The following is a 25,115-nucleotide window of genomic DNA, read 5'->3' as shown; positions in this document are numbered from 1 at the left end:
TAGCATGGCCTATGGGGCATCGTTTCTTTCCAGCATTTATTTGCCAATTCTGGGCAGTGCTGGGTGGGCTGATTGCTTTTGCTCTGCTGGTTGTCAGAGTCGCTCTGGGTGATGTCACTGGAGCAGCTGCTCAGCTGCAAGTGTACTACTCTCTGCCTCGCAGGGGGTATAGCCTACATTACGAGCAATGGCAGGCTGGCCGGCTGGTTGACTGGCTCCAATATGCTCCCAGCTCTGCAGCAGTTCTGGTGGTGACATGCCTTGTCAATGCTCACCCCAGAGCAACATGACACTCAGCTCTCCAAGTGGTGGAAAGAGCACTTTCCAGATGTGAACAATAATCCCCCCCCCAAAAAAAAATAAGAAGGAAGGCCAAATCAACAGCTAACTGAGCGCAGTTCAAATACATTTAAGGTCCACACTTTTAGGCTGCTGTCATTAATCTGCTTTTATTGAGACATAGCTATTTTGCAATCAAGAGAAGCTCAGTGTGACAATTCCAAAAATCTGGGTAGATTCAGGATCACAGTGCTCCTAACCGCCGTTTAAAATTATGGCTCAACAGCCAGTATTTGCACAGCTACTGTGGTTGTGTTAAACGACAACCAAGCAACCCCCCTCCCCATTGCAATACACACAGAGGTTTTTAATTTTGAATTCCGTTTGGGTGGTACACAAGGAAACCATTAAGATGAAACCTAAAATGGTTGTGGGTGGAGGTGTCCCATGAAAACAAGTTTTCTAGCAGCTGTAGTTCCCCGTACCTATATGCTTATTGATGATCTCGAATAACTCTAAAAAAGTGAAAACAAAATAAAAAATAAAAAAATCCTTCCAGTAGTACCTTAGAGAGCAACTAAGTTTGTTCTTGGTATGAGCTTTCGTGTGCATGCAGACTTCTTCAGATACCTCAGCCCGTTCCTGAAACTGCTCAGGCAAATCTTCTGGATTGTCACTTTTGAGATTACAAGAATTTCACTTTTCAAGATTTTGCACAATACCAAAAGTATGGAAAGATCAAGTATACTGATGCTCATGGGCCTCAGCTGGCCTAAGGTTGTTGGTGGTTTTTTTTTTTAAAAAAGATACTCTATTCAGAATATTGTCTATGGGTTCGTTCATATTTGGGGAGTTAGTGTTTTCACAGTGGTTGCCTGCTTCTCACCTGATTTCCCAATGCCAAACAATTCTTTTACTGTAATTAGCTGAAGAAAATTGGTATTTTAAACACATTATCCAAAAAACATACACAGCTACTCAGGAACATAACTGAAAGGAGCCAGCTATTACAAGTATTTGTGCGTCCCTGTTGTTTGTAACAAAAAATGTTAGATTGAATACGCACTAAAGGTTTGCCTGCTGTGACAATTTCACTATGTCTAGGAGGCAAAAAGACAAACAACAAATCAAGTGAACCATTAACAAATTGTTAGAACAATGAATATGGTTTCTGCCGCTAAATGCAATTTTCTTTTGTGCTATTAGGTCTCTGCAATGCACTGAGATGTCTGGAGCTGTCAAAGCCTAATAAGGGCAGCACATTTACTTCCTGTAATCCTTTCAATAATTTAGACGCAGACAATCTCTACCAATGCGCATCTCGCTCTGTGTCAAAAGGTCAGGGTTTTGAGCTCCATTTTACATTGGTTCGCAACACACTGAAGGAATGAAGTGTTGGAGCTTTTGCTAAAAAAATCTATATTGTATTTATATAAGGTTGGCAACTGGACCATTTTGAAATGGAAGTGTCCTTTTTGGTTTTCCACCTTTTTAAAGGTCTACGTTTGCACGAGTTTAAACAAGTCATGTGATGTTTGCATCGATGCAAGATTTCTTCAGTAAAAGAAACAGTCTACTAGCACAACAGTACTGACGATTTTATCGCCACCATTTGATGACAGCAGTACTAATGCCATCACTCAGTTTTTTTGTGACTAATATGCACATAGTATCCTTATTTTACTGTGGGCTGGTTCAGTTGTTCTATATGAAAATATTTACAACATTGCATACTTAAGAACTGTGACCTTACCCATGTTCTGGACATTGAAGACAGACAGTAGTCAAGGAAGTCAACAGGGTCACAAGGGACCCTGAGAGAGATAAGAAGGCAGGGAAATGGTGTCTAATCCCATCATAGTGTTAGTATAGACAAGATTTATGCAAGCATGAGAAAATCCAGCAAGAATTCCCTTCCCCTGGCCCCAAGCAGTACCCTTTTCACAGAGGCTGGGGCGCCGGCTTTATGGGGCCAAGTTGACTTCACCTCCCCCTGCTCCCCATATCTGTTGTATAGTTACATAACTTTATAACCTTCAACATTTCTCTGATGAAGATAGGAACATCCTAAGGCAAAGAGGGAAATTCTGGGATCAAATAAGAAACCGGGACAGCTTCTAGAAATCCAGGACAGTCCCTGGAAAATAGGGACACTTGGAGGGTCTGTGAAGTGTCAGTGTAGCCTAGGTTGGAGCAGTTTCATATGTCAGAGAACTACAAGGGGGGTGGAATAAAAATTAAAATACTATCTGGCTGTGGAACTGGAGGAGCAGCAGGTTTCCTCCAGATTTCGCAGCACATTTGTGTAGCTAGATAATAATACAAAATCACTGTTACCTGCAGCATGGGTAGACTGTAGATGAGACATGAATATGCTGCCTGCCCATACTCTGAAAACCACAGTGCTGATTATGCTGTAAACTTACAGTGTAAATTTTACACCGTACAATTATTTCTTATGTGTTGTTCTCAAGGACACCATCTGAATTCCAAGCTAGTCTCTCATTGTGCAAGTGCCGATAAAGCATGAGGAAGAATATTATTTCTTTAGCCTATCTAGATGTATGTCCATTGCTTTGATCCTAGACAGGTGGCAAGAAGAAGAAGAAAAGAAGGAATCTGTTCTAATTTTCTTTTTAAATTTGCTGCTTTTGTGTCTGCACATCCACGTGGGTTGAACCCAGCATCCTTTCCGTTTTCCTGGAATAATGTCTGATTTGACCCACAGAATGCCACTCCCAGGCCCAACCAGCATTTTTTAAATTGAAGCGTTGTCACGCCTATTTATGCCAAGTAATTCTCCTTAGCGCCCTAAGCCACAGAGCTTCTGAGAAACAATTCATTCTGTGCAATGCAGTGCTCTTTGACTGAGTCAGCCACCTATTCCGAGCAGATAATGCAGTTTCTAAAAACAACCAGAACAGGCATATATTCCCAAGAAACTATGGATTGAGAGTCATGAAATCTAAGCTTATTTTCCATTATCAATATATGTTCCCTAGATGGATTCAATGCAGAGATTGCCAGAACAAATTTTGGGGCATGCAGATAAAACAAGACAATATGTCAGTGTGCGGTTTGTAAAAAATCAGCTATGGAAACAGAATGCATACCACACAATTAAACTCTTGTGGCTGTTCCTTATTTGATGTGCCTGGGCTTAAAATATCCAGTGATAGCAGCAGTAAATCTCTATTTAGTTATGATGAGATAAGTGGATCTCCCTCTGTTCCTTCACCCTCTTCTCTCCTTCCCTCCTCCTGTCTCCCACTTTCCCTCTGTCAAATAATAACTTACTCATCCACGAGCATATTATTCGCTTTTCTGTTCTGTAGCACCAGAGTCTTATTTTTCATGGTGTTATCATGCCTTTAGGTACTTTTGAATGGTTGTTTTGGAAGCCTTATCAACATTATCTTATATTCTTATTTATTATGCTTCTAATTTGAGGTGGCTTTATACTGTATCTCTGTGTTATGAATGAGTGAAGGCTGCTTGCTAGTGAGCTGTTGGATACGCTGTAACATTGATGGGTTTATTATCTATTTTCTGCATATGAAAATGGCAAGTATGGTTTTCCAGCCCAACCCAAAGCAGAATTAATTGCAGCTAACTATTTAACAGTCTTAAATGAATCTAACTCTGCCTAGAATTACAGCCACTTATACACTCTAAATTTATTTATTTATTCAAAAGGCATTTGTATTGGTTAGCCATCAAAGAATGTTAAGAAACTGAGCACTCCTCTTCCTATGGTTGGAAGTGCAGCCTCTTAGCAAGCTAAATCCAATGAAACAGATGTGGATTTCTCATAGATTTTAATGAAATATAGCTTGTACTCAGAATGACCAGTCCCTTCAGCTTGAGTTTGAAATGACATTTGTGTTCTAAGTTGAAGACCTCCTAGCTGAATTTCTGTCGCTCCCCGAAGACTGATGGGTGTTATATTCCAAGGTCTAGAGAGAGGTTTCAGCCCATTAAATACCATCTAGCTGTTTTTCTAAACCTGCCAGGAGGCTAAAGATCAACCACCCAGCAGCTGCAGAGCTGGAGAAAGCTGGTTTGCTTCCATTGCCCTTTACTGGCTTCAAGCTGCAGGGAGATCGGAGAGAGACGTTGGTTTGTCCTTTACCTCATGCCACATTTCATACATATAGCAGAACATTAAAATGCTCTTTGTTAGTTGCCCATCGGTCAGACAAAGCCATTCACAACAATATTTATTGACAATCAAATTTGTAATACTACACATCATTTCATTATTTCTTTTGTTTAGAGCACTGTGTAAGTATAAATAAAATGTGGGATAGATGCACTGGTGAACCAACCATTTGTTCAGCTAGTTGACTAGTCAGACCAGTCCCCCCCTCAATTTAAATTAATTCTTCCTGTCAAGTTTTCTGATGAGTCTCTCATCCTCAGTTCACCAGCAGTCCAGTCACAGTCATTTAGAGGGTGTTAAGACAAGCAGAACAGTTTGAGGATGGAGAGGAAAATAGATCACCTTGTTAAGATTAAAGCAATAACTGAAGACAGATTCTCTGAAAATCTTGGCTGGGAAATAGTAATGCTGAATAATTTAGCGAATGCATGATTCAGTTCAAATTACTCAACCAGTCCAAGAGCTCAGTTATATTTATGTTGAGGCTTAATTTTTAAGATGGGCAGAGCACTCTGTCTGTGATTCACTGGTGAGGATGCATTTACGGTGCTGTGGTCACTTTAGGGCGCCAAAGTTCAAGAGAGAGATTGGCAAATGGGAGGAGATTCAGGTGATAGTGCAAACATTGATAAAGCATTTGGAATAGAAGGCACGTGATTAAATGCTATAGGAACTGGATAGGTTTAAGGCAGAAAAAAATGAAGGACTTGATTGATGAGTTAAGAGAAAAAGCTAAAAGGCATATGATGTAATTCCACTGTTAACAGTAAGTGGATCTGGCTCCTCAGCCTGCTTGGACGAAGACCTCTGGGAAACCATATGTAAGCCATTCTCCATTCTTGGAAAATAGCAGGATATGTGTAGTTGTTTAATTAGTAATCAGAGCATTGTTTACAAGGGTCAGTGAATTCTGGGTGGCCTTGATGGCTAGCCAAAAGTTCATAATCACCTGACGGTGTCTTGCTCCTAACCTGCTGTACCTTTGAAATGCAGCATGAGGTCAAGGATAAACCAAAGTCTCTCTGCGATCTTCCTCCAGCCTGAAGCCAGTGGAAGGAAGCGGAAGTACACCAGCTTTCTGTGGCTCTGCAGCTGCTGGGTGGTTGATCTCCAGCCTCCTGGCAAGTTTAGAAAAATATATTTCCATCCATGTTTGGGGGTGGGGAAAGAGGAGGGGTAATCCTTCCTGCTTTTCAGCTCCACTGTTGGAAAGAAGCCTTGGGCTTGTTGCACTCTCTAGAGCCGTGGTCCCCAACGTGGGGCACATGCCCCACAGGGGGGCAATTTGATTTTTAAGGGGGGGCAATTCGAGAATGAGTTATTAATAGTTAATGGCCTTAAGGCTTCCTCCACTTGAATAGGAGTTCACTTTTTGAATAGGTAAAAGGTAAAGGACCCCTGGACGGTTAAGCCCAATCAAAGGCGACTATGGGGGTTGCAAAAATGCTCATCTCGCTTTCAGACCGAGGGAGCCGGTGTTTGTCCACAGACAGCCTTCTGGGTCATGTGGCCAGTATGACTAAACCACTTCTGGTGCAATGGAACACCGTGATAGAAACCAGAGCACACGGAAACACTGTTTACCTTCCCGCCACAGCGGTACCTATTTATCTACTTGCACTGGCATGCTTTCGAACTGCTAGGTTGGCAGGAGCTGGGACTGGAGAGCGGGAGCTCACCCCATCGTGGGGATTCAAACCACTGACCTTCTGATCGGCAAGCCCAAGAGGCTCAGTGGTTTAGACCACAGCGCCAGCTACGCTCCCACTTTTTGAATAACAAGAATTATATGTCACGTGTGTGTGTGTCAGGATTTTAGAGATGCTTAGGTGGGGCATGGCCAAAAAAAAAGGTTGGGAATCACTGCGAATCTTGTTGATCCCTCTGCATAGTGAGGCTGGCGAACAAGACTGTTGCACATGTATCCAAAAGTCTTGCATTAAAAAGAGGGAACAACTGCACTGAGGCCTCATCCTATGGATGTCTGTGCAAGCCAAAAGTCCAGAAGATCTGGATTCAGTGTTGTGATGTGCTATTCCCTTCTACTAATGCATACGTTGCTGTCCTGTCTCAGACCAATGGAACTGCATTTGTGCAAGAGTTGTTTGTGTCAACAGTGTTGTTTGTATTAGCTGGGTCTTTTACCCACTGTTTATGTCCATGCTCTTGGGCAACCAAATGATTATCAATATTAATCTGAAAATATCAGCCTGGAGTCCCAGAGCCCCAATCACCTGTCTGGCTACACTTCTTTTATGTAGTATGCCAGCAAGTCTGCACTAGTTGTAGCAATGGATCCCTGCACATCAGAAAAGCTGCAAAGAACAGGAAGTCATGAACTCTAGTCCACAAGGTAGGTTCATCATGCACATTATCAACTCAAGGACAGGATAAAGTCACATAAGCTCATCAACAGAATGCCAAAAGCGCAAGGTGTTTTGCACAAGGATCTTAGCAGAACAGGTAACTTAAGCAAGTGAGTCAAACATCAGAAAGATGGGAAAGGATACAGATTTAAATTGCAGCTGCATAGCTTTAGGAAAGGTTAAAGGAAATCTTAAAACAGAGACTATGATCTAATAAATTTGTGAAGTATCCTTCCCTGAAGGTTTATAAAAGGATACCAAACAAGCAAGTGAAATGTTTCCAAGTATAGGATTAGACAATATGACTTTTATAATGCATTTTATTTTGTGTTTTTTATGATCAGATGGATCAGTTGGTGGCAATGTTAGAGGCTCCATTCTCTATGAAAAATACAACATTAACTTCCACTAAAAGAAAATACTTCTTTAAATAATTTAAAAAGTGATGAATGTTTTAAGAATACTTTCATTTATGTGCAGCATCTGTGAAAGCTGACAAACCAATTGCACCAGAAGAAGGAAGGTGTCCTCATATAACAGGCCACTTTGGGTTTTGACGTGACTTACAAGCCCATCTTTAAAGCCAAAATAAGGAAATGTGTTTTCCAACACTTTGCTTCATTCAGAATGCTGTCTTCAGACTGTCACTATTTTGTGGGAGGGAATATTGTGTGTATTGGAACTTCAGATCTGGGCAGCTCTGTTGCCCTAGCACAAAAAATCCACTTTAGAAAAGAATCAGATTTTGTGTGGTTTGGAAAGTGATGGGGAAACAAACTAAAAAGTGTGGGATGCACCACTGGGAAGTGGAATAAATACCAGATGAATGCAGTAGAAGTGTTCAACCACTCTGCAAACCAATCAGAATAGATGCTACATAAAGACCAGATATACTCTAGCCTCTGTGGAAGCAAATTGGGATGAAAGCTCAATAAGCAGGTTGTATGGAGGGACTCGTACACAAGATACTGAAATTAGTGAGCCCTGCTCAGAGGGTACTCCTGTTGGTTGGAAAAGGGTGCAGCTTTTGCCAACTCCCAATCAAGACCACACACCTCCTCCCATATTGCAGACCCTCTGGAACAGTGCGGCAGTGGTGTTGGGGGGGCCATAATAATAATAATTTTTAATAATAATTTATTACTTATACCTCACACATCCGGCCGGGCCTCCCCAGCCACTCTGTGCAGCTTCTGGCAGGAAATTAAAAACACAATAAAACTTCAAACATTTAAAAACTTCCCTAAACAGGGCTGCCTTCAGGTGTCTTCTAAAAGTCAGATAGTTGTTTATTTCCTTGACATCTGATGGGAGGGCGTTCCACAGGGTGGGCGCCACTACCGAGAAGGCCCTGTAGGGGAAGAGAGGAATTGGCAAGTATTGCCTCTCATCACTAGCAGTATCCCTATGGTGGATTGCAAAATGTTTGTGGATGGAAGATGCTTGATCCAATAAAATATCTCAAACAGGCTTCAAAACAAGTGTGGCATCCATTCTACATTCATACGGTCCTGGCATTCACTGCCCTTCTGCACCACCTACACGGAGCAGTGTTCTTGGGTCCTTCAAGGACTAGAGCAAATTCCTTGTTTCATGCCACATCTTTAGAGAAGATTCTTCCGCCCTGTTCTGCTGCCATTGCATGGAGCTGTACAGGAAAACATGCACAGTGATACCACCCCCCCCCCCATTTACACATGTTCTGTTTGCCATCCCAAAATGGGGGTGTGCTGTTCTGCTTTCAGCTGAAGAACATTTCTCCATACCACACAAGTAGCTGCGGGCTTGAAGCTTCTCAGATTCTTGATGGCTCCCATCCAAAGGTTTCTTATGACAGCTAGAAATCTCTTCATGTCCCTTGGATCTTCTTGCACTCCCACAAAGAGCCACCTGCTCCATTTTTGAGCACACTGGGATTAGTTGAGTGACAAAAGCAATTATTCTGCAGTAGATGAATGGATTTTAGTGGACAATTGGCAAACATAACAGAAGGACTTGTACTGTCGCCGTTACTAGAGATGTGTGAATTCCTACTTCACCATCCCATTCATAGCCCAAATCTGTTCCTTCTCCCATTAGAGGCATACAGAAGTAGGATTTACTGACCAGTATTATTGACATTTTCATCCATGCCCACCCCTAGGTCTGGTCCTAAGCTGCTAGTTGTGTTGCTCATTGCAACTCCCTCATGTCACCAGTTTCCAGAGTGATTGCCTACAAAACACTAAGGGACATTTAGTGATTTCCATTTTGCCCACCTCTTAAATGGTAAAGTCTGCCATTGTGGGAGAACGAGCTCATGTATGGTTCTGATAGTTGGCAGGCTTCCTCCCTCTCCGAAGGGGTGACCATGCCTGCACATTGCATCCAATTATGACAGGGAAAATGTCACAGACTTTTTCTTTAAAAACAGAACAACCCCCCCCCCCCCAAACAAAACTTTAATGAAAACGCTGGAAGGATCTGCTAGCAATTTAGCAGGCTTAATCCCTCTGGAGGAACTCCTCTGCCTGCAAATTTCATACACTTATGTGAAAAGGAAAGAAGTTATACCCATTTTTAGATTCCCCATGGGAAGAAAGAGCTCGAGATTTAACAACGCTGATTCAGACCCTAATAACAACTCAAATTAGAATGATACAGTGCTACAGATACAAGGCAAAACTTGTGGCCAGTGCACACCCCTACTTTTATTAAGTAGATGCCTGACATATTCCCTTTCGTTGGGAGAATGGGACTTTTTACTTGGCCAAGTATAGGTGGTTTGTTGCTATAGTAGCTAAATGTTAAAGATGTCACAGTTGCATCAGAATAATGTTACAGTACAAATTAAAAAAAAATCTTTCTGTAGAACTCAAGACTATTAACTTAATTGCCATGAAAACTGATGATGCATATAAAATGGGAGGGCCAAATTCAGGGTTCCAGAACATTCCAAACTCATACATAAATTAGAATTTAGATAATTTCTCTGAGATCCCTAGGGCTAACCTTAGTTATCCTCTGAAGGTATCTTTCCATATACACTGTATTGCAGTGGCTTGAGCTGCTTAGCATGGATTTGCATGACTGAGAAACAACTTAAACAATTTTCATTATTTTAGCTATTTACTTGGGAGTAAAACAAAAGAGTGGTCTTTCCAAATGAGGTTTTATCAAGAAGTTCCAGTGCACTTCTGGATATTGATTTATTGCCGCTTAGACGTAGCTAACATTTCAAGTAATCCATACTGGTTTAAATTTACATTGGGTCTTTTAATAAAACCACTCACACCCTGGGGATTTTTCAAAGGGATAAACACCCAAGATTAATCAGTCCAGGCACAGTATGTCGTTAACATCTAAGCACTGTTCGTTGCATGTATTTTTTTTGTGTGTGTGTGTGTTTTAATAAAATGAACACAACTCTTTAGCCTCCCTATTAAATAGCCATTGAACAAATGCTTCATTCAGGACACAATCCTATGGTTCTATGGAGAGAATCCCAGGGATCATAGAAGTTTGTGGATCTCCTTCCCTATAGGTGGAAAGGGATATCTGTGGGTGGAGCCAGAGGTCCACTCATAAAACATTCTTATTGCAACTTTGGAAGTGTGATTATGGCTGCCCTGCTGGTAAATGAGAACAGAAGGAAGGGGGAAAGGAGTGTGTCAGGGACATGTGTGTGTGTGTGTGTGCACGCACATGTGTGTGCATGTGTTTAGAAGGTTGTCCCTGTTCTAGAACATGACAGCCCTAAACTTGTAGAATCAGAATGAAAGACTTTCTCTGCCATTCATCTGGAAGCAGAATCACTGTGGCAAAGTGGAATAAGATGCTAAGTTTAGATTCTAGTATGCTCTTGAGCAGAGCATGTATGGCCTTGGTCAACCCAAATCACCATCTTCATCACAACATCTTGCAGGCTAGTTGTGAAGATATGTGCGTGAAGAGAGACAACATAGTATAGTTGTTAGAATGTCAGACTAGAACTAAGGAGACCTAATAATAGATCTTAGCAAGGGCAGAATGGTTTATTTTGCTGTTTCAAAAGAACACAACAAGCTAAGCATCCATTTCCCCCAAGTGGATGTCTTGCATTTGTTGCTGAAGTTGTGAAAAGATGTTTAAAACTGACTGTTCCTCTAGCAAAGCCACTATGATTTTGGCCTACCATTAGCTAGGCAAATCTAACAGTTCACATTGATATCTATGTCTGCTTGCTAAATATCAAAACAATTACATAATAGAATGCCAGTGGTGTCTCTGTACTTTATCTGCAGCAGTGACATAACTGCCTTTTATGCAGCTCACTGAAATTGGAGATTTATTGCTTCTTCTTTTTTCAAAGGGCCATTACCATGTAATTTTAACTTACTCTTATTAAAGGACTTACATCATAAGCAATTACTGGAGAAAAGCTTGGAGCATAGATTTATTCAAAATTTTATAGCATGATTAATTTGAGTGTGATGCCATACATAAATCACATCTGAAGGAAATGAGAATCCACCAAGGCCTGATCCTGTTATCCTTTGTTCTGTGGCGTGTGCCAGTGAAATCACTGGGGTTGTCTGTGGAGTGAAACAAACTCCACAAACACTTTTGTATGATGCTACAGTCCTATACCCACTTACAGTACTTGCCTTGGATAAAGCCGCATTGAATTCAATGAGACTTACTTCTGAGTAGGCATGTATAGGACTGCACAGCAAAAGTCTCAGGACCTTCCAAAATATTCATATAATCAAGGGTGGGAATTAAATAATATTAACATAAAGTGACCTGGAAGAAGGAGAAGGGCAGTGTGTTTTGAATTAAGACAAAAAGCAATCTGTACTGTACTCACTAAATTCATGAATGTTTAGAATTTGATCTGGAATGAGCAGAGAAAAATACTTTTGAATTCATTCTAAAATTAATTGGATTCACAAACAATTCAATGTATATTTGAGTTGATTAAGTGATTCCACAAATGCATATTGAACATAAATGAAAAAGCATTTGAGCAGAAAGGTACATTCATACATTCTGTGCGCCTTTTGATGCAGGTATATGATATAGTGGAATAAGGAGAATTCAGCATAACAAAGCTCCATCACTAGTGTAGAATAAACCTTCTGCACAAAGATATAATTTTATCATAACAAAGACAATAAATTCTGCTTTCGTTTAGCATTTCTAGCCTTGCTTGCACAGCTGTCCCAGCTCATAATTGCTACTTGGTACATCTCTACATTCAACCATTTCCATTTTAGCCGCCAATCACAAAGCCAACATGTTCCACTATGACATCCACCTGCAATGTATCTCTCTTTAAATAGTGGCTGGTCTGCAGGCAGGAAGCAGTGATGAAAGCTGACAATATGGATTTAATAATTCAGCATGCAGAATAATCTGCTGTCCAGTGAAAAATTGGGATTTCAGGTGTCTTTTTTATTTCATGCCATGCATTGGTTCCATCTGATTTTAAATTGCATTCTATCCACTATTCCAACATATATATCCTGTGATCCGCATTTGAATGAATCACCTACTTACACAATGTAATATTCAACAGAAGAAACCAACTCAGTCTTGCAGAAATGTTTCCTCCTGTATTTTCAACATGTAGAATTTGAAAGGTAATTGCACGGCCCTTAAAATGACTTATATTGTCATTTTATTTGAAATAAAGGAAAGGCCTGATCCTTTGTGATTAAGTCTATTTAACATAAATGAAATATTTTAAGGGAATGGTCCTTTGCATTAAGTACAACTTTGCAGGTTTGAACCCTATGTATTGATTTTTCTCAACCCTCACCAGTTCTTGAACAAATACAGCACTCAGCAATGCTGTGGTTACAAATTTCCTGAACACTAAAATGAAATAAAGATAGTAGAATGAAATAGGACACCCATATTTGACAACAGTTCAAAAACAGATGCCTGTTGGTTGTGGCTCTTGTCAAGACATGATTTTTATATGTTCAGGTCAGAATTCTGGTGAATGTTGACCTTTGCATGCAATTCATAACATTTTAGAAGTTGGGATTTTCTTGTAAATGTCCGATTCTGTAATGGGAATATTGGGGAAATGTTGATAAAATTTCTCTATTCTCAGCTGCTCTCAGTGGCAAATCTTGCTAATGTCAGTTTGCATCTAGAGACATTGCCTTCTGCAAATAGTAGGATTCCTTCCATTTGTGGAGGAAGCTCTGATCTAGTGGAAAGTTCCACTGGAGGTGGAGGCAGCAGCAAGGGAGGTGATTTTTGCTGATCCCACATTCCCTTGGCCACTGCCATCTATCTTGCTGTTGCAAAGGGTTTCCCAACCTCTGGCTTTCCAGGATCGACAGAAGGCTGAAGGGAGAATCAGCAAAAATTGTCTCTCCCGCTTCCTCTTGTGAAGCACCCCGTGAACAGAACTCCACTCATGGGAGAGCAGGATCCAACCCATGACAATTCATGGACGACTCTGGGGATGCAGTGCTCATCTCGCTTTATTGGCCGAGGGAGCTGGATTTCTTACTTACTGGCTAAAAAGATAGTAACAACTGGTAAATGTTAACAACCTCCAAATATGTATAAATTATGCTGATTTAACTTTAACTTGCCAATGCAGCTTTGTTTTAACTCATAATATACAAATGTATCTATCTTTTAAGGAATGCTTTTACTTCAAGTGATCTGTTCTTCTGCTTTACACCCATGAGACCCATTTTCTCTCTCTCCCTGAAATAAATGGGAATATTGGCAGCAAACTTTGTGACACAATCAGCTTGGGCCTATTATTCTCACGCTGTAAACCAAATACAACAATACATGTAAATTTTTACGATTATTTACTGCTTGCTTCCTAGGACCATAAATATAAGATGTTGAGCAATTAATTGTCATTTTAAACTTAGGCTGATGCTGATATTAGGAAGGGAACAAAAATGGGAGGAATGTTTTACTAGGTACCAAGTATTCATGTGAAATTTATTTTAACGGCCAACTATATGTAAATAAATGTAAACTAAAGATACAGCTAGAATAAAAATGCTTGACTTAACACATGGACAGAGGTGAAGGAATGAAGAGAAGAAACTGGAGGAAACTAAGAGAGGATACACCACTCATTCACTGAGCTTTGCTGCAGTTTCTCAAAGCAGCAGAGACCAAGAAACTGGAGGGGGGTGGAAAGGCTCAAGTCTGTTCAAGCATTAGCTTGCACCACAGCAACTAAAGAAGCATCTTCTACTTGGAAAGTGATGTCTCCTTCCTTCTCTCCTTGATCTAGAACTTTACAGAGTTAGTTCTACTGTTCCCATCAGTGCCTGGGCTAATAGAATCTGCCCTGAGATTGGTAATGATGGACAGACTAGAACTTCTTAATAATAATAATAATAATATTAATAATAATAATAATAATAATAGTTTGGATTTGATATCCTGCTTTATCACTACCCGAATGAGTCTAACATTCTCCTTTCCCTTCCTCCCCCACAACAAACACTCTGTGAGGTGAGTGGGGCTGAGAGACTTCAAAGAAGTGTGACTAGCCCAAGGTCACCCAGCAGCTGCATGTGGAGGAGCGGAGTCTCAAACCCGGTTCACCAGATTAAGAGTCTACCGCTCTTAACCACTACACCACACTGGCTCTCTAAATACATAATAATGAATAGCATAGAGTGTAAGAGGCTATCGATGGCTGCATCACATACCCCGAAATCATTTAGTTTTTGCACAGCTGCTCAAGCTCCTAGCATGAGGCAGCTGCATCACAAATAGGCTGGTGCCCCACTAATGCTGTAGCACCTGTGACTGTGAGGTCTTGCACTGGAATGGTGTCAGATCCCATTTGTGATCATTAGGTGATGAAATGTTCTCTCACTCAGGAACTGAAAGCCTGGCCCTTCATTCTCTGAACAGTTACACTGCAGGAACTTATGGGGTAGGTGCATTACAAAAGAATGCGGAGATCCAAATCGCCTTGTCAAAAACAGGTATTCCCAAGTGGTTTTATTAATCAAGTTGTGACATCCAGGTTTTTCAGTCTAACATTTCCAGATTGAAAGGAAATGTTGCATTTTTATTGTATTGTTGAAGATTCATAGAATCATAGACTTGTAGAGTTGGAAGGGACTGCAAGGGACATCTAGTCCAGCCCCCTGCAATGCAGGAATCTCAATTAAAGCACCTATGACAGATGGCCATCCAACTCTGATTAAATACCTCCAGTGAAGCAGAGTCCCCCACCTTCCAAAAGAGTCTGTTCCACTATCATACACCTCTTACTGTCAGAAAGGTCTTCCTGATGTTTAGTTGAAATCTCCTTTCTTGTAACAATGGCCATTGGTTCGAGGCCTACCCTCCACAGCTGGAGAAAACAAGCTTGCTCTTCCATGTGACTGCCCTTAAGATATTCAAAGATGGCTATCATATCTCCTCTCAGTCTGCTAAACATATCCAGCTCCCTCAACCATTCCTCATAAGGCTTGGTTTCCAGACCCTTGATCACCTTGGTCACTTTCTTCTGCACTTGTTCCAGCTTGTCAACATCCTTCTTAAACTGTGGCACCCAGAACTAGACACACGACTCCAGGTGGGGTCTGACCAAGGCAGTATAGAGCAGGACTATTACTTCCCTTGATCTGGACCCTATACTTCTGTCGATGCATCCTAGAATAACATTAGCTTTTTTTAAACTGCTGAATAATTGGAGTGCGTTTTGAAAATGTGCTTACAAATAAGCTTATCTGTTGATATTGAAAAATGTGCCTACAAATAAGCTTATCTATTGATATTAGTATCACTGATATTAGTATCACTACTACTACCACTACGTGGGTGGCGCTGCGGGTTAAACCACAGAGCCTAGGACTTGCTGATCAGAAGGTCGGTAGTTCGAATCCCTGCGATGGGGTGAGCTCCCATTGCTCGGTCCCTGCTCCTGCCCACCTAGCAGTTCAAAAGCATGTCAAAAGTGCAAGTAGATAAATAGGTACTGCTCCTGCGGGAAGGTAAACAGTGTTTCCGTGTGCTGCTCTGGTTCACCAGAAGCGGCTTTGTCATGCTGGCCACATGACCCGGAAGCTGTACGCCGGCTCCCTTGGCCAGTAACGTGAGATGAGTACCGCAACCCCAAAGTCGGACATGACTGGACCTAATGGTCAGGTGTCCCTTTACCGTTACCTTTACTACCACCACTACTAGTAGTAGTCTCTGTTTGCACTGGCGAAACTGTGACTAAAAGTTAGAATGGGATATTTCCTCCACAACACTTAAGGAGCTTCATGCTTTCTGCATTGCACTTAAGCATATATACCATTACTTTGTATAATATGCTTACAGCTACTCTGAATTACCCTTCCTTTTCGTTGAAGTCAAAGTGGAAATATGTTGTTCCAGTTTGCACATCGAGGTGAGGTGTTGGGGCATTTCCAGGTTTTGGGGGTGGGATTCAATCACAAACTGGCAGGTCATGTAATTACAGTGGATTCAGAGGTCTTCTGCTACAAACCCACCTCTGCAAAAGATTGGACTTTTTAAGATAAGGAAAGTAAGAGGAAAATGCATGGGAAAGTGTGGGGTGACGCTTGCTTTGACACAATGTCATCTTGCCTTCAGGCAAACCAGGATGAACGTCCAGTAAAAGAGGCTGTCTGGAAGCACCCTGGGTTTTATCTTGCTAAATGACTGGGACAGTGAAGACTGGCTTCCAATACAACTTTACTTTTCTGTCCATTATGGAAGGAACTCTACACTTTGGGGCCTAGGACTAAGGCCTGAGGGAAGCATCCTTTCTCCTCCAGATGTGAATTTTGTGAAGCAGCTAAATTAGAGAGCATACAAGGCTGACTTCTATCAGATCACACTTTTGACCTAGCCCACTGTTGTTTGTTGCAACTGGCAGAGGCTCTCCAGGCTTTCCATCATGTGCTACTGGATCATTTTAACTGGAGAGGCCATGGACCAAGCCTGGGAATATTCTGCCTGCAAAGTGTGTGCTCTGGCCCCTTGGTGGTTCCTCATCTGCTTAGACCGTCCTCTACTTATAGTTTAACAAATTTCACTTTATCGTCATTTTTGGCCTCTGCTTTCACACTATGTGTCATTTTACACATTACACAAAAGAAAGCCTGTGTTTGCCATTGAGTGGGTGGGAAGCTGTGGGAAATCATGGCTACCCGATGATTGTTTCCGTATTTGTAAACATGTACAAAAATCATACGTTGCATTTTTAGTTGCATACTTACAACATTTTAGGTGTGATCTAATCATGCAATGTATGGAGTCAGCTTTACTTAAGAGGTTCAACACTATGATTTCCGCAATGGTAGACTGAGGTATGACATTTGAACTTGCTCAAAGCCACAGGATGAAACCATTGGAAAAGTGGCACCTAGATCCAGGGCCCCAAGTTCAAATCCTGACCCATTTTGATAATAGTGGGAATGCCAACTGCAAAGTAGCTCAGTTAAGTAGATTCCCCCCCCCCATCAAGAAAAAAGTATTTTTTATTTTATTTTAACAAATGTTGTATGTTCAGAGTGCAGGGGGTCTCTGGATTTGGCTCCAGAAATATGCAATGATAAGAAAAGTATCTGCCCACATAGATTGCCCTGTGGAAAAGTTCACAATGTAAACTGTGCAGAAATGTCTGAATGTGTAGTGAAAACAGCTAGAGGTTCCATTGTTGCTATTAGTAGGAGTTAATCACTGGTACTGGTTAATAACAGATATTATTTGCAATAGTATAATGAGTTCATACACAAGCTGCTTGAGGTTGTTGATTTACACATGTATTTAGCCTTTTAACCCACTCTGTCCTGAAAGCTTATGTATATATGTTTACTTTTTGAATTGTTAGCATATCCTGTTGTTAAAGAACACAAGGAACACATTGTATTATGGCGTTAGCTAGACCAAACATACCTCATGGCAGGACCAGCTACATTCCAGCTTACATCTCTACACATGCACACACACATACATTAAAAAGGAACAAACTACACTATAGGTCAATCTACTAAAGTGAAGCTGCACCACAAAAAAGTTGTTGCAAACCTCAGGACAGACAGAACCATTTAAAAACAAAAATACAGGAACTAAAATTATGGATTCCTGGCCCCTCCACCCAAAAGCTTGGTCAACAGAGTTCATAGTCCTGCTTTATGTGTCCCTATCATTATATGACTTGCCTCGTGCTTCTTTTTTTCCACACAAAGTAACATTAGGCGTCTATACCAAGAAAGGTCTTGGTAAACTGTCCTAATCATAAACTTCAGATGTATATTTATATCCACTGCTGTTGAATCATAGCCTCTCTGACTGTCACGCTAGTTGATGTAACTCAATGCTACCAAAATAATCTGGAGATTATAGCTAGAACAAAGGAATGCGAGAAAGAGTGATGTGTCAAGTTCATTTGAAGGATACAGTGAAAATCTGATTACTTGGTGACTTTCCGATTCTCTTTTACATTTTTCTCCTCAATTTGCTTCCTGAATAAGTAAGGTATATAAGAGTGTCAAGCTTCTCCTAAACTTTAAGCCCACAGGGCACTCTCATGTGAGATTGATTCTGGCACAGTGGATGTCAAGAGACTCATGAAAGTTTTGTTTAATCATAGGTAACTATTTTGTCATGGGGCATTACATTAGGTACCATGACTGGTATTAATTTTCACAAAGTATTAGTCCATTAGAATCATGGGAGGACATTATTTCTACAAGGAACTCTTTGTTGCAGAGGAAAAACCGTATTTCCTTAACTTTTAAAAAAGAAAATTTTAATATAACTCCCTAATAATTCTTACCTATGCCCTTTCCTTCATCATAAAGCACCCATAAAGCAATGAAGTTGCTAATTCTTTTTGCCCTTGTTCCACTCTTTTCTCTTCTGTTCATCTTCCTCTTCTTCTCTCTTTTAAATCACATCTTCCTGGTCACCTCTCCTCACTCTTCCTGCCAGTAAAATATTTTCCTTGCATTGGAACGGCTCTTCACATTTTTGTTACCAGTGGGTAATGCCAACCTTTGAGAAATTCTTCAATGAAAAATTTGTATGCAGGTGCCCACATTGCTGTGTCTTTTGGCCCTTCCATATAGTCTTCCAGAATGCAAGGGTGACCAATCTTAAACAAGGCTGGTGGACCTCAAGAGTATTGCAAACAATGAATTTAAAGAGGTTGGTTATCAAGGAGTTGTCAGTTCTATTCACTATCTCATCATGTAACAAAAAATAAGGACTATGGTGCACTTTGCTTCAAGTTATTTGGATGGTGTAAACTTGATATGTTCACCATACACTCAGTAGAACTTTTTGCCATTGAATTTCTTGGTGGTTTTGAAGTGTCAATAACAAATGATGCAAATATCATCCTGCCCTAGGACTGCTGTCAGTTGAGATTTCATCCCTTTTTACCCTTTTCTACTCCCTCCACATATTTCCCTGCCCTTCATGACTGTTTGTCCCTTGCCACTCTCACTTCTCTCCCACCACTGCTGACCAGGAAGCTGCCTTTATCATTACCCTGTATAGGAAATTCTCTTTCAGACAACTCTCCCAAATCTGTTTCTTCAGCTAGCACAGAGTGGCATCATTCAAAGTGGCTAAACACATGTATTTGGGGGAATTGGGTGCTGAAGAGGGAAACAACATTTGCTTCAGAGAGCATCTTGCAATCAAAATAAACAGCTTCCATTTAACATTGATATAGGAAATCTAGTGACACCAACTATCTCTTTGCGTACCTACTACCATCTCCTGTTTAGGTCTCAACGAGCTAAAAGACTTTGGAAGATGGAATTTACAGAATTCACTAGCCTATAAGTAAGTTCCTCTGAAATCAAACAGGAATTACGGGAGTTTATACAAGATGCTAAATATTCAAGGTCAAGCTGCTGACTCCTGCTTGGCTTCATCAGCTGCTTGTTTAAATTCTACTTATGTGAAAGTTTTGCTACATATCATTGGGGTGTTATTCAAAAGATATATTTAATTGTTTTATAACCATACCTAGACAGGGAAGAAATCTAGGTATTTAGACACTGTTTATACCTCAGGTCAGCAGCTAATTCATTTCAAGGGATGGTCACTTTGGGGAAGATTTTGAGGGTAGTAGACTCTTCCCTCAAAGTAGACTGCAAGCAAGCTGTTGCAAGAGCACCACTTCCCCTTTTAGACATGCCTGACCTATCTTTGCAACAGAGGGGGTGTGTGTGTGACGTTTTAAGATTAAGAACTAATTTTTGTTTAACATTTATGCAAAAGACTCATACAGTGATACAGTATTTGTGACCTCCACATCTCTATGAAATAATAATACAGCAATATGGTTGATACCAGAAAATATCAGGCCACCAGACCTTCCTAAGCAGCAGTTCTTCTGCCTTTATTTCTAGGACAAGGTAAAAGGTAAAGGACCCCTGGACGGTTAAGTCCAGTCAATGGCGACTATGGGGTTACGGCGCTCATCCTGCTTTCAGGCTGAGAGGCTGCCGTTTGTCCACAGACAGCTTTCTGGGTCATGTGGCCAACATGACTAAACCGCTTCTAGCACAACGGAACACCATGATGGAAACCAGAGCACATGGAAATGCTGTTTACCTTCCTGCTGCAGCATTACCTGTTTATCTACTTGCACTGGTGTACTTTCGAGCTGCTAGGTTGGCAGGAGGTGGGACAGAGCAGCAGGAGCTCACTCGGTTGCGTGGATTCGAACCGCTGACCTTCTGATCTGCAGAGGCTCAGTGGTTTAGACCACAGCGCCACTCTGCTGCAACAAAACATTGCAGTGTGGAGTGCTCCTGTTCAGTATGTCAGCCAGCCATGGTACTTTCAGTTACTCCATTCTGTTTCCCTTGTCCCCCAGATTTTCTGTTCCCTCCACAATAGTTGGTCAATGTTCTGTTGAGAATGTTCAATTCTTGTTAGGCTGTTTTTAGATCCACCTGGACTTTTTCTAAAGAGTTTTGGAACTTCTGAAAATCTTAGGTTGCTTCCTGCTGAAACCTCTCTCTTACATGTGGATGCTTCTACTTTGGTTACATAAGGATTCACACTCAGAATGAGTAAGCTATTAGTCTAGGAGATAATTGTTCTCAATCACAGGATTGGCTTTTATTCATTAGGTTACAAATAAGTACTTGTTTTTTCTGGATTTTGTATCTGTACTATGTGAGAAGTATTATGTCAAGCAATATTTCATTTAAAACATCTGCCCGTAAGGCTTTAAAATTAAGATAAAGTAAATTCACGGGTATCTGTAAATTTATTGATAGGAATTGGTGTTTTTTCAAGCACTAGTAGCTATACTTTATAGCAGTTTTTAGATCATTGCTTTCTTTTTTGGACATCCAATGCGAGAAAGAAAACAGACCCATATGGATGACTCTGTCATGAACAGCAAAGTTGAAATGCTGAACTGTGTCCTTCAAACACTTCCTAAGAAATATTGATTTATGCATGTGAATATGTGGCACAGATGGGGGGCATGCAACACACACTCATGCATTGGGGTGGGATAAAAAAACTATTCTATTCAATATTTGAGTAATCAATACTCTACTGTATAGTTTTAGGATTCTTTCATGGACAACTCTAGGACATAAGAAAAATTAAAATGTGGTGAAGATTTGGTCACAATCGTAGCCCAGAGGAAAGGTGATTCACTGCAGGAGTTCTGTACCCCCAAAGGCTTCAGAATCCCCAAAGATTTTGTAAATGTGAGATTCACCTTCAGCCCCACAGTCACATGTTTATTACAGGACAATTGTGTATACCTAAATATAAAACCATTTGAAAACTTCCAAGACTAAATGTACAGTAATTTGCAAGCCTTAATTTGATGTAGGCATTTTAGAACTATACAGTTCTTAATTAAAACTGTGTGTGCATTTTTCCTAAATGAACACTTTATTTGGTGCAATTGACTTTTTTAAAAATAGTGTGTATGTAAATTTGCCTACTGATTCTTCTTCATGGCTTCCGTAGCTAGTTTGAGGTCTTTGTGGTGTTTTCTATTAAATTACCACAGCACAGATCTGAGTACTCCTTTATATACACATCCATTAGGTTCTATTTGCATTATTAGGTGCTGAAGGTCTGCTAATATATCCATTAATAGCTATGAACATATTAAACAGAAAGCTTTTTTTAGATTAAATGGCTGCATGTTTTCTTACTCCTTATACACACTGCAAAACCTGCATATAAGGTCATGAATTAAAAGGAAAATTAGCCATTTGCAATAGCTTTTGGAGTGGGCAATGGCAAATGAAATCCAAAGGCTTAATACACCCCACATACCCATATCAAAAACCCAGCTAAAAAATTGGACAGTAAAAGAAACAAACAAAAATTATCCAGCTATATCTTTTGACAAAGGTATAAATAGAATGCATGATTGTTCATTACCAGAATCGATACAAGTCACACCAAAATCACGAATTACACCCCACAGGTACTTTCTAGGGTTTTTGCCCCTATGGTCAGATGAAGCCTGAACAAGAGGCCATTGGTACAACTAGTTCAGCAATGTGTTTTGCCCTGACTAGCAGTGGATCTCCAGGATGTCTTTCACAGCTTTGCTGCCTGAAACCATTTTAACCAGAGGTGCCACAAATTCCACTTTCAGAATGAACAGCATGTGCTTCAGCACTAAGCTACAGCATCTCTTCAAATATAGGACCTTTGCTCTGCACAATGCCAGCTGGGACATGACATGCCTGGTCCTAGTCTGTGTGTAATTCAGTATCTATGGGGGAAGAAGGGAGACTCCATTTCAAATCCAGTTTGTGTTCATATTACTCTTTGTTAGAGAAAGCCAGCAGGATCTGTCTGAAAAAACAGCTATTTGACTTTCTTCTCTACAGTTTCATGCCCCTTGCAAAATGTCACTGGGATCCAAGTGTTGCTGCTCAAGAACACCATTATTTTATGATCTAGCAAATATTTAATTAATCTTTACTACACACTATGTTAAGACTCATAGCTTTACATATTAAACTTGCTAATGTGGTACGAAATCTCTGAATAGTATGTAATGGGGAGTAATCAAAAAGAGCCAAGCCAGGGCTCTCGCTCTACACATCTCATTCATTCCCTTGCCAGCCTGGCACCATTTTCCATTTTAAGATACGTGCTGAGCTTTATGCTTCCAGTAAGTAACAAAAATTGTTTTCTGTGCCCAGTAAGTCATCTCGTGTTTGTCATCAAATTGGCTGCTCTTCATGTATACAACCATTTTCCAAGAATCTTTTCATTTTTTGCATTCTCTACCCACACAAATATATTTTCATTTTTTGTCTTGTCTATCCACACAAACATGCACTCAGGAATAAAACATTCATGATAGTGGATGGGGGAAACAACAGCAACCATAGTGTTAACACACATACATACACCCGTCCACTTAAGACCTCAGAAAAGTGAAGCAACTTTCCCCATTCAATCTTCCTCTTCATTTCCCCCACTGCCTCCCAAAAGCAGCTGCATGACATTTCACCAGCCCCCACTGACGTCAGTGTGTGTTTGGCTGGTGACATCAGAGGGAGCAGAATCTGTCCCTAGATTAGCACAGGAGCATCTTTCGACCCATCAGCAAAGAGACCAATTTTTCAACGTCTATTGTCTGTCTTGTTCACATTCACATTAATAAGCTGAACACAAAACCCATTTTCTGTTACTTCCAAATGCTGGCATGAGGAAGAAGGGATCTTCCTCCTGCTCTGCAATAAGATATACCTTGCATGCGTGTCTTGATATGAGTCACCTCAGTTTAATAAAGAAATGCAATTGCTAAAGTGAAGACTGAACCTGGAGCATCATATCTGGCCTTTGGGTTGGAAATCAGATAAAAGAAAATGCCATTCAGCTCAATCAAAAAACCCATCATACAAGCCTTCAGTCAAGTGGCTGTAGTAATGAATACCTCTTCACTTTGTTGAGAAAAATGGTAGGTAACTCAGGAGAGAAATTTGACTACAAAATATTGCTCAGGCAGTTACTTGGGTGACTATCAAAAGATGTCTACTTAAAATGGATTGCAATATTGGGTATTTGTTATAAAGTTCAATCTCCTCCTGGTGTGTTATGCCCTTGTATCTGCCCTTGTTTTGAAGTGCTGGCTTCACTCATGTGATGCCAGCCTTAGAAGGCACGTGGCTTCTCTTACCTGCCCTTAAGTGGCGTGGCCCTGCATTGTTTGCAGCACATGAAATGCAACCAGAAACTGGTGAACAGCGCAGAGTTAAAAACCCTCTTAGAGTTTGTGTAAATAAGGTATTCTGAGTGCTGGTTGTTTGGCTTACCCTTGCATATCTGGAGGAATAGGGATCCTCAAATAGTGCCCAGATACGGGGCTGCCACCTCTTCCAAAAGCCCCCAGGCCTTCCATCTGGAGAATCACTGAGTGCCAGGCGTTTAGTCATCTCCAGCTCCTCCTCACCATCACCTGAGTCTCCAGTGCCATCTGCATCTCCATCATCAGCACTATTATCCAGAGGTGCCCCACCAAAACTGTCAAGGGCCTCTTCGGCATCACGGTGCTGCCTGTAGGTCATCCAACAACAGGGCTCCACATCGGTTTCATCGATGCCCCAGAAGGCCAGCTCCTCCTCATATAGAGGTCCACAAACATCTGCTGGGCAGTGCAGCTTACCTGTGCGGTAGTAGTTCAGGATATGGGCAAAGACACCTGGGTGCCGGTCAAAGAAGAACTCATCTGTGCGGGGGTCATAGTCAAAGTGACTGTGGGCATCCGGCTCCGCAATCCAGGCCAATCGAGTGCCGGGCAAGGTGCGTAAGGTGCTGCGGTAAGTCTGATGCCTAGTCCCTCCCACATTGATCACAATGCGATCGCTCTCATCGCCCTGGCCCATCTCGTCTCTTATTAGGCATGTCGTGGACTCATCCAAACAAGCACAACACACAACAAGCACATAAGGGGGCGCCTGCTCATCTGCAATCAATAACTTGATACCTTTCCTATGTGGGGAAGAGGTGCCCCTATCAAGGGCATCCACTGGTCTTGGCCTCTTATACCCTTCACCCCCACAGAGGCAAAGTCAAGAGCACCAGTGAAAGTTAATGATGGCAGATTTGGGTTCTTTACTGGCAATTTAAAACTCATACAAGCATCACTTAAAATAAGAATATGCTGGGTATCCAAGAACAGTGATGGTGAGAAATGGTTGGGTAGGTAGGGGTGAGTGTCAGAGTGGGGAAGGGGGGTTGCTTCCTCAGTTAAGATGTATCAATTAATAAATCTAGTGGGACATAGCTGACCTACAAAGCGGGTTCAGTGGGGAAGATTGGTGGTGGCAGGGGCATGCAACAAGAGGCTGGAGGCAGTGGAG

At 41.1% G+C, this 25,115-nt stretch overlaps 1 protein-coding gene across 5 annotated transcripts in view; it reads right to left on the bottom strand.

The window, feature by feature from the left end:
* KCNC1 (potassium voltage-gated channel subfamily C member 1) overlaps positions 1–24,821 on the bottom strand; it is a 112,178-nt gene extending 87,357 nt beyond the window's left edge. For 4 of the 5 annotated variants that reach the window (XM_033153884.1, XM_033153892.1, XM_033153900.1 and 1 more), the window contains exon 1: positions 24,069–24,735. In XM_033153884.1, the coding sequence (XP_033009775.1) occupies positions 24,069–24,638 (570 nt within the window). In that variant the 5' untranslated portion in view covers positions 24,639–24,735. Of the gene's footprint in view, positions 1–24,068 lie in introns of all 5 variants that reach the window. The other variant, XM_033153916.1, reaches the window with a different exon arrangement.
* Between the last annotated feature and the right edge of the window lie 294 nt (positions 24,822–25,115).

This window comes from Lacerta agilis, chromosome 1 (genome assembly GCF_009819535.1).
Source record: "Lacerta agilis isolate rLacAgi1 chromosome 1, rLacAgi1.pri, whole genome shotgun sequence".
Classification (NCBI taxonomy): Eukaryota; Metazoa; Chordata; class Lepidosauria; order Squamata; family Lacertidae; genus Lacerta; species Lacerta agilis.
Note: the sequence above shows the minus strand (reverse complement) of the source record. Positions and strands in the feature narration are given on the sequence as shown.